General features: G+C 44.2%; 1 protein-coding gene across 5 annotated transcripts in view; it reads right to left on the bottom strand.

Moving 5' to 3' along the window:
* CCDC30 (coiled-coil domain containing 30) overlaps positions 1-10,508 on the bottom strand; it is a 123,227-nt gene that overhangs the window by 18,450 nt on the left and 94,269 nt on the right. For all 5 annotated transcript variants that reach the window (XM_034650427.1, XM_034650432.1, XM_034650438.1 and 2 more), the window contains 2 exons: positions 6,170-6,332; positions 5,335-5,447 (listed from right to left, as the gene is read on the bottom strand). In XM_034650427.1, the coding sequence (XP_034506318.1) occupies positions 5,335-5,447; positions 6,170-6,332 (276 nt within the window). The remainder of the gene's footprint in view (positions 1-5,334; positions 5,448-6,169; positions 6,333-10,508) is intronic.

Raw genomic sequence — 10,508 nt, 5'->3', positions numbered from 1 at the left:
GAGCCTGATGTGGGGCTCGATCCCATAACGCCGGGATCACGCCCTGAGCCGAAGGCAGACGCTTAACCGCTGTGCCACCCAGGCGCCCCTGATATTTTGTTTTATATAATAACTAGGAACCAGATGGGAGGGAAGGAGCAAAGCAGACTTATCTAGATGCTAATTCTAGTTAAACTCTGATGGAAGAGCTACTCCAAGAAAGTCTTCTGTCTTGTAAATTATGTCTTACCCCTAAATGTGCTTTTGCAAGACTCTTCCATTTTTCAATAGTGCCCCCCTCTCTCTCCTGCTTGCTGATTGTACATAAAGGAATCATTTTGCATATTTTTCCTTTGAAGATTACCTTAGCTGTTAGCCAGATACCCGGCTGAGAAGTTTGGATTCCTGGAGGCCAGAGACATGCATACCAGGCTAGATACAGCTTGTCAGTGTACTTGGCAGTCACTGACTGCTGGGGTTGTCCCTGTCCATTTTCTCCTTCTTCTGTCATTACAGAGCCCCTGATTTTCAACTGGGCACTTGGTTGCCGCTCAAATGCACTATACGTCCTGACTTTCCTTCCAGCTAGACGGAATGAACCGTGTAAGTTCTGGCCCACAGAACAAGAGTGGAAGTAGTGTGTCCCAAAGGCAAACGGAACGTCCTTGCTTCCCCCTTTCTTTCTGTTGGCTTGAATGTGGATAAGGGCAACATGTTAAAGATGCTGGTGCAACGAGATAAAGGAGTCTAGACTCCTGTGACACTGACCCACAATACCCATTCTGGACTGCTTATGTCTGCACTGCTAGGTAGGACAGAAACCTTTTCCTTTCAAGAGATGTTGTTATTTGGAGTCTCTGCTCCAGCAAGTCAACCTAAACCCTAATTAAGAGAGTTGGTCTAGGTACCTGGGTTCATAAAACTGCCTCAGGCCTGTTCAGTTCTGTGACCCTTGCAGTACCCACTATGAAATAGGAGGGACATATTTTTGCAGAACTGTGTTCACGATTACCACTGCTGCGACTTAGATTCTTTACAGGGAGATGTTTACATCTCATAAATGTTCTTATTTCCCTTTTTACTAGAAAGAGCTTGGCAGAAGATATCGCTGGGTTTCAGCACCCTCTGGTGCATAGCTTCAGAGGTGTAACATCTAACAGTGTACAAACAATCTACATGCCGTCCTCTGGGTTTCTCAGCTGTTCGTCAGTTACTCTGATGTCTTGACGTCATTTGAAACACAACATGTATTTCTGGCACTTATTTTTACCCATCCTGCCCTAGGATATTAAAACCCAAATCTTAGGGGCGCCTGGGTGGCTCAGTAGTTAAGCATCTGCCTTCGGCTCAGGGCGTGATCCCGGCGTTCTGGGATCAAGCCCCACATCAGGCTTCTCCTCTAGGAGCCTGCTTCTTCCTCTCCCACTCCCCCGGCTTGTGTTCCCTCTCTCGCTGGCTGTCCCTCTCTCTGTCAAATAAATAAATAAAACCTATAAAAAAAACCCCAAAACACCCAAATCTTAGCTGCTTTCTCTCTTATTCTGCCATTTAGACTACTAAGAAATTAATTTTTTAAAAGATTTATTTATTTATTTATTTATTTGAGTGGGGGGGGGGCAAAAAGAGAGGGAGAGAGAGTCTTAAGCAGACAGCCTGCTGAGCATGGAGCCCAATGTGGGGCTTGGTCTCTTGACCCTGAGATCATGACCCCAAGATCACGACCTGAGCCATAACCAAGAGTCAGATGCTTAACCGACTGTGCCACCCAGGCGCCCCAAAATTAATTTATTTTTAAAAATAAGATGATAAGCTATAGAAAATTTGGGAAGAAAACCCAATTCCCAATATGACCAGTATTAAAATAGAGTTGTATTTCCTTCTAGTCTTTTTATAAGCATCTTTTGTTCGATATTGCCTACGTTAAAGTTTAGTCTTACCCTCTTTCTGTTTATTATATCGTAAGCATTTCCCCGTGCTACCGTCTAATCTTCAGGGACCCCGTCTTTTACAGTTGCATGGGCTTCCATCAAGTGAGTACCATATGCTTGCCCTAACTAGTTCCTGTTGCGGGACACTCAGGCTTCTCTCTGCTGTGTTATGCATGGTTGGAAGAGTCTGTTGATGGAGTACAGCTGGTGAGGCCTTGAAGCCTTCTCTCGCCATTGCTGGCTGGCAAGTTGGCACAGCTCTCTGGTCAGAAGCTTGGTGGGCCAACTTGCCTGAAGAACATATGGATTTTCTAAGTTCAGTTTTGGCTTCATTAACTACTAGATCTATGAGGCAGCATAATACTCATGCTCTAAAATTTGGGGACAATTTTTTGCTTATGTTTAAGCAAAACCAGATAGACTTTTCTATTATTTCTCTTTCAAAAAGGCAAGGAATTTGTTTCTGAAGTGTGGTTGGGAAAACATGGAAAAAACAAGCATTGTCTGCAAAGGTCAGGACTGGGATCAGGGGAATGAAATAAAAAACGAACCTAGAGTTTTGACAATTCCTTCTATTTTCTTTCTTAAAGCTGTGTTCTTAATGTTGGATGGCACATCAGAATCACATGGGTAAGCTTTTATAAAAACACTGATCTCTAAGCCCTGTCCCCACAGATTCTGATCTAACTAAGCTATGTTGGGGCCCGGGCATATGCAGCTAGGGTCAGGACCCACTGTCCTAAAGGCAATGAGCAAATAACATGGAAAAACATTCAGCCTCATTAGCCATCAAAGAAATTTAAAATAAAATGACAAATATTTATGACTGTAAGTAAGCACTGAAAACAACAGAATATGTTGAGCAAAAGAATTCAGACACAAAAGATTGCATGTGGTAAGATTTCATTTAGACGAAATTCTAGAAGAGACGGAGATCAGAAGAGTGGATGTCTGGGGGGAGGTGGGGGACACAGGAGATACAGACTGACTGCAAAAAGTCCAGATAGAACCTTAAGGGATAATGGAAATGTTCTGGATCTTGAATGGGGTAGTGGTTATGTGGGTTTATACATTTGCCAGATGTAAGACTGTACCTATAAAAATCTATGCATTTATTATATGTTAATTATACCTCAATTAAAACAAAGAATATTGGGGAAAATTTCATCAGAGCCCTCCCCCTGATAGCAGCACCCAATGCTAATGAGGATGTGGTGTAATTGCTACTCTTATATAATGATGGCAGAAAATCTTGGCGGGATGCTTCTGAATGTTTGTCAATACATCTTAAGATCCAGAGTTTCAGCTTTTTGGCCAGTAATTCCACTCCCAGGAATTTATTCTATAAAAATAATGTTTTAAACAAAAAGTATATACATATGCACACACAAACCAAAATACTTTTTTTCTGTGTTATTCTGAGTAAAAATATCATTCATAGGACCAGTGAGTAATCTTGACTCAATTAGGACTGTGTTGTGAGGGTTGATTCTAGCAGGCCTAGAATTGACCTGAGCTGTTTTGCCGAAGTTCTTGCTTGGCACTAACCACTGGTCCAGAAATGAAATATGCTGATAAAAGCAGCATTGCTTTGTAATCACAGGGCCGAGGAGTCAGACAGCAGTTTGCAGCAGCTTGTCAGCACTGTTTACGGATAACGGTGAGACTGATGATTTGTACTTGGTCTCAGCGAGACCTCAAGAAGGCTCTGCTGTTGCGGCTGGTTACACAGCAGAAATATGCTCCCAAGACCAACAGAATATTAAAAAAAAAAAAAAAACAAAACCTCAGCTGAGACTCCATTTGGGGATCTTTGGTTGTGAAGTATTGGGGGCACACTTTAGTAGTTCCTGACCCGAGACAGGAAGTGCTATCCAGCATGGGGACTGTCTGCTGTGAGACTGCCGTGGAAGACAATGCATGGCCTGACCCTAAATCTGTTGTGCTGCTGTATCCCTCTCCCGCAATGAGTTGTACCTTTGGAAGCACTGTCACTGAGTTCTGTTAGTCTTTAGCAATCGGATCCCGTTTAACTGCCGCTATTAGTGCAAGGGCACGTCAACTTTTCGAAATATTATGTTCTACAAAATTCAAATTCAAACCACAATGCTTACCAGACAACAATAAGAGGAAGAGAAGATAAAATTTTACTATTTTACAAGCTATGACAGTAAAATCATAAAACTGTGTTTATTGACAAAGACTAGGAGTGAACACAGAAGGAGTCTGGGTAAGCAACGTATGTACACATTAGATCCAGCATCAGTTCACTCGGCAGGCACTGTGGCGCTTTCTATGCTCTGGATCCAGCACCTCATTCTTCCAACTCCCTCCAAGACCAAGACAAGATGTGGGAAGAGCACTATATGTTATTAGAGGACTGAGTTCTAGCCTTAGATTTGGAAGCAGCATGACCTGAACCACACATTCTCCCCACGGTTTCTACGCTTCTCAGTAATATGATGATCAAAGCAAGATAAGGAATACCAATGACTCTGAAAAATACTCCTTGCTATACAGCAGTAAACAATGGTTTTTAAATCATTATCATTAATACCATCAACCTAGTTGGTGAGTAAGAATACAAAAGAATAAGAATTTCAGCCTAATAGAAGAAATAGAGCAGAAGACTATAGAGCTGAGAGCAGAGCTGGATCATGGAAAAAGAACTAAAAATAAATAGATATAATAATAGTTGTGTGCTAGACATTGTTCTAAGTAAGTGCTTTATGTGTATTTATTCAATTAATTTGTTTGTGCGACAACAACTTTATGAGATAAGTACTGTTATTTGCCCATTTTAAAGATTAGAGACCTCAGGCACAGAGAGGTTACATAACTTATCCAAGGTCACACAGCTAGTTTCTACTAGAACCAGAACTTGTACCCAGGCAATACAGCTCCAGAGTCCCTGCTCTGAACTACTATGCTACATTCCAGAAAGGAGGAGAGCGGGAGGAATCTGGTGAAATGATGAGCAGGGAATGGAAGAAAGAGCAGAAAGTTCAGAAACACATTTTTTATTGAGCACCTACTATATACTGGAGACTATGGATAAAAAGATGCATAAGACCATGGCCCATGCTCTTGAAGAGCCTGTAGTCTGGTGAGGGAGACAGGTAATGAATCATCTATTATTTCAAAACAATGCAGCAAGTTCTGAAATCAGTACGAAGAGGCATGTACCAAGGGCTACGAGGGTACAAAGAATGAGCACCTCACCCAGCCCAGGCTGGTGGTGTCAAGGAAGGCTTCTTGGAGAAGAGGACTCCTAGCCCAAGGATTCTGAGTTGAAATGAGGAGTTGAAACAGGAAGGGTGTGGTCTGGACTGAGCAAAGTATGTGAGGGGAGAAGAGCACGAAGGCAAATGTAAAGGGTGTATGTGGGGAAAAGCATGAACTCCCCATGCAAAGGGGACTTGTTTACCTCACGTGGACATCAAGCTGCTTCAAACACTGCGTGTACTCTTCATACAGCTCTTTCTTCTCTTGCTGCAATGCAGATGCCTTTTCTGATAATTCTCGGTTGCTCTTGAGAAGCTGAAAAACATTTTATTTTAAGTGAGACTATTTCGTGCTGCAAGGTTGGAAGTCTGAAAACTACACCCCCAGACTCTTGAGCGCAGAGCTCCAGCTTAGTTTCTGCAAACGAGAGGCACGCACGCTCAGTCCGGAAGGTGCTGGTACGGAGCCCCGCCGCCCTTGAGCACCGGCAGGGAGGTGAGCGGGCAGACGGCAGATGGCACATCTGCAGGGGCAAATGGAGCCGCAGGAGTAGGTTTCCCCGGGATTTCTGAACTTCTGGCATTACTGAAAGCCCCCAGCAATTCTTTCCAACGTTCTCCTCACCCCGGCATCTCCCTCCTTGCAAGCATGTTATTCCCTGTGTCGAATCCCTTCTTGCTTGAGACACCTAGAATAGATTCTGCCTTACGATAAACCTAAGGGGTAAACTGCTAGGCACTCGGTTACTATTGGCTATGACTTGGGTCCATGGGAACAGGAAAACTGAGAAGTGCATCTGTTTACTTTCTTTTTTTTTTTTTTTTAAAGATTTTATTTATTTATTTATTTGACAGAGATAGAGACAGCCAGCGAGAGAGGGAACACAAGCAGGGGGAGCGGGAGAGGAAGAAGCAGGCTCATAGCAGAGGAGCCTGATGTGGGGGCTCGATCCCACAACGCCGGGATCACGCCCTGAGCCGAAGGCAGACGCTTAACCGCTGTGCCACCCAGGCGCCCCCATCTGTTTACTTTCTTACCTCTTCCGATTTTCTTTTTTCATCTTCCAGTTGTTTAAGTTGGGCCTCCTGCTGCTGAATTCTGGATTGTTGCTGAGAACTGGTTATTTCCAGTTGATTCCCTTTATCTTGTAAGATTCTCACTTGCTTTTGTAGCTCTTTTTCATTCTGATACAGGAGTTTCCTGAGGGCAATTAATATCCATTAAATCACACTGAATTTATGAAATTCTTTGACCTAAAATTGTTATATCATCACAAGAGATTTTACTGGTTCAATGAGGTAGGACATGTGTCCAAAAAATAAAGAGACCAACACAGGGGACCTCCTTTGTGACAGACGGTTTTCTTAGTTCTCTCTCTCACTCATCAAAACAACCCCATGAAGAGGAAAAACTTCCCTTATTTCACAGCGGAAGCTGTGGCACAGAGAGGTTTCCTTAACCTGCTAGGACAAGATGGACGTAGGGCTCTAATCTTGAATTTTCTATTCTTTCTCCTCGTCCTCCCTGCTTTACAAGTTGAGTCCCTTGATCTCCGTGGTTCAGTACAGGGCTGTCAGTTACAAACACTGTCGATACTAATGCACACGTGTTCACGCTGCAGGAGCTGAGTCATAAATGAGCCTGTGTCTGATGGGGAAGTTCACCTTTTCCAGAAGGGCCCCAAGTACTTAACTCCCTCAGAGGGAATCTCATCAGACTACAGTTTGTGGAAGAGTTTCTGAGGCTTTCCAACAAAGCTCTTTGGATTTAGGAGATTATCTAGAAGAATCGGATGAGCACGATGGAGCAGCGCCTACATGCTAGGTCACTACTGATATTGCACAAATGAGCTCAATTTCTCTAACTCCAGTTTTCTGAAAAACCAGTGGATTACTTGGAAAGAATTATATTTGGGACATGTGACTCCTATCTCCCCACCTCCAGCACATCCAATTCTTGTCATGGTTCCTGATATAAGTGAAGGCTCTACAAGCTTACCTCCTACCATTCACATCCGCCCCTGCACCAGCACTGCCCCCTTCACCTCTGTTTTCATTTCATTCTTTATAGATCCCAGCAATTCCTGCCTATTATTGTCTACTTTTTTGGTTCCATTCTGAATTTTTTTTTAAATATTTTATTTATTTATTTGACAGAGATAGAGACAGTCAGCGAGAGAGGGAACACAAGCAGGGGGAGTGGGAGAGGAAGAAGCAGGCTCATAGCGGAAGAGCCTGATGTGGGGCTCGATCCCATAACGCCGGGATCACGCCCTGAGCCGAAGGCAGACCCTTAACCGCTGTGCCACCCAGGCGCCCCCCATTCTGAATTTCTGATCAAGGGGCCAGACTAAGAGATAAGCTTTGGAGCTGAAAGGGAAGTTTTAAATTGCTAGAACTAAAGAAACTTGAGTTATATGCAATGGAATTTAGGAGTTGGAAACTGGCATTGAAACATAGCAAGTCAAAATTTAAAAAGCAATTCATGAATATGTTAGAAATTAATTCCCATATTACATATAGTTTGAGCAGAAACTAACAGAAAACCAATTATGCCAATGAATGAAATTAAGACATACAGCCCCATCTCTCGGTGCAGTGCCAGCCACGTCCCTGAGACACAGTGGTGAAGCTCGGAGTAAATGAATTTGGCCGTATTTGGTACCTGGCCACCAGCGCTGCTTCTAACTCGGGCAAAGGGGGTACTGTCACCATCAGTGGTCCCTTCACTGACCTCGACTACACGGTCTACACACTCCACTAGGGTTCCCCCCACAGCAAATTCTACGGCACAGTCAAGGCTGAGAACGGGAAACTTGGCATCAATGGAAAGCCCATCTCTATCTTCCAGGAGCGAGACCCTGCCAACGTCAGATGGGGTGATACCGCTGCTAAGTACGCTGTGGAGTCCACTGGGGTCTTCGCCGCACGGACGGCTGGGGCTCGCTTGAAGGGCGGGGTTGAGAGGGCCACCATCTCGGCTGCTTCTGCGGATGCCCTCATGTCTGTAAGGGGCATAAACCCTGAGAATAAGACAACTCCCTCAAGATCGTCAGCAATGCCTCCTGCACCACCAACTGCTTGGCCCCTCTGGCCAAGGTCATCCATGACAATTTTGGCACTGTGGAGGGACTCATGACCACAGTCCGTGCCATCACTGTCATTCAGAAGACTGTGGACAACCCCTCTGGGAAGCTGTGGTGTGATGGCCAAGGGGCTGCCCAGAACATCATCTGCTTCTATTGGCACCATCAAGGCTGTAGGCAAGGTCATTCCTGAGCTGAATGGAAGGTCACTGGCATGGCCTTCTGTGTCCCCAGCCCCAACACGTTAGTCATGGATATGACCTCCCACCTGGAGAAAGCTGCCAAAAACAATCACATCAAGAAGGTGGTGAAGCAGGCATTGCAGGGTACCTTAAGGGCATCCTGGGCTACACCGAAGACCAGGTTGTCTCCTGTGACTTTCACAGTGCCACCCAGACTTCCACCTTCAGGGCTGGGGCTGGCATTGCTCTCAATGACCACTTTGTCAAGCTGATTTCCTGGATGACAGTGAATTTGCAACTGGGTGTTGGACCTTATGGTCCACATGGCGTCTAAGGAGTAAGAGCCCCCTGGACTACCAGCCTCAGCGAGAACAAGAGAAAGAGAGAGGACCTCAGCTGCTGAAGAGTCCTTGCTCCAACTCATCTCCCAACACACTGAGAATCTCCTGACCTCCACGGTTTTCATCCCAGACCCACTGAAGAAGGGGAGGGGCTTGGGGAGCCCTACGTTGTCCTGTACCATCAATAAAGTATACTATACCCAGCTGAAGAAAAAAGAAATTAGGAAATCAGTAGATTGATGATCCCTGTCTCCTCTCTCAGCCTCTCAATCCATTCCTTAGATAGCAACCAGAGTGCTCTTTCTACATCACAATCTCATCACATCATAAAGTCCAAACACTTCAACAGAGCTTGTTAGCTAGCTTGCCTTTCCAGCCTCGTTTTCTTGCCACTCACTCTACCCGGAAACATTTTGTTCCAGGCAAAACGAACTTTTTTCACTTCCTGAAATAAGTCATCCTCTACCCTTATTCCTCCCCTGCAACTTTTCCTTAGCTTCCTCTTCTAGGACATCCTTCCCCTAATATTCTCTATTGAGCCATCCATCCCAAATACCTCACATTCAGCTTAAATAGCTTGCCTTTAGCAGGCTTTCTCGAGCTCCCTAGACCAGGTTAGGTGTCTCTGCTATGCACTATCACAGCACCCTAAACCTTCATAAAGTCTACATGCAAGGACAGTCATTGCAGCATTATGTGTAACAGCAAAAATATCTACAAACCATTTTACATAGATTACAACATACCTATGTAACAGAATGCTATACAGCTGTTTAAAATATTATGGAACTAAAAATCAAGGGTGCCTGGGTGGCTCAGTTTTTAAGCGTTTGCCTTCAGCTCAGGTCATGATCCCGGGGTCCTGGGATAGAGCCCCATATCGGGCTCCCCTGCTCTGCGGGGAGCCTGCTTCTCCCTCTCCCTCTGCCTGCTGCTCCCCCTGCTTGTGCTCATTCTCTCTCTGTCAAATAAACAAATAAAATCTTTAAAAAGATATTTAAAAAGTAAACTTAATATATGGAATCCTTAATATCTAAATCGGAGTTGCTTTCCTCCAGAGATAATTTGGGGAAGCCAGGGGGCTGCCTACTGGGGAACGCTTCAAGACTGCCAGCTTAATATTGGAGTCCCTAGTTCACCTCTCCCATCTTGGGGCCAACTTCCTCAGCTCCTCTTCCCAAACCTGGGGCTGATATTATTTGCTCCCTGACTTCGAAGTTTATTTATATTTATCATTTTTGTTTGAGTTTATTATATGTTTGCTGTTAGTGCTTTCTCTTGCTTTATTGTGGGCAATGCTTTAAAAGGATGCTTATAGCTTATTCAGGACCTAGGTGTATTACCACAGGAGGGCGGTCTGCCATCCTGTTACATGTGGCAGTGAGACAGTGTTTTTCCATTGTACCTCACTGAGTGAACTCACTGTTCATTCATACATTCATTCATTTACTTAAACATTCATTCATTCACTGTTTTCCGAGTACCTACTAAGTGCCAGGCCCTATGCTAGAGCTTTTAGCTAAAGCTGAAAATAAGTTTCTGAGCTCCATAACATATGTGAATGTCTGCATGTCTTTTCAGTGGCTAAAACCATATTTTTCTTAAAGTATATGCAAATCACTCTGAGTGTCATAGAAGTAGGAAGCCATCAGTTACCGAAGTTTAGAGCATCCAGGAAGGTCATTTTAATAAGAATTCTAATAGTAATAATTTTAGAAAAAAAATGAAAGCTCCTATCTGGTAACAGATTATTGATGATTAAGATGCC

This window comes from Ailuropoda melanoleuca, chromosome 2 (assembly GCF_002007445.2).
Source record: "Ailuropoda melanoleuca isolate Jingjing chromosome 2, ASM200744v2, whole genome shotgun sequence".
Classification (NCBI taxonomy): Eukaryota; Metazoa; Chordata; class Mammalia; order Carnivora; family Ursidae; genus Ailuropoda; species Ailuropoda melanoleuca.
Note: the sequence above shows the minus strand (reverse complement) of the source record. Positions and strands in the feature narration are given on the sequence as shown.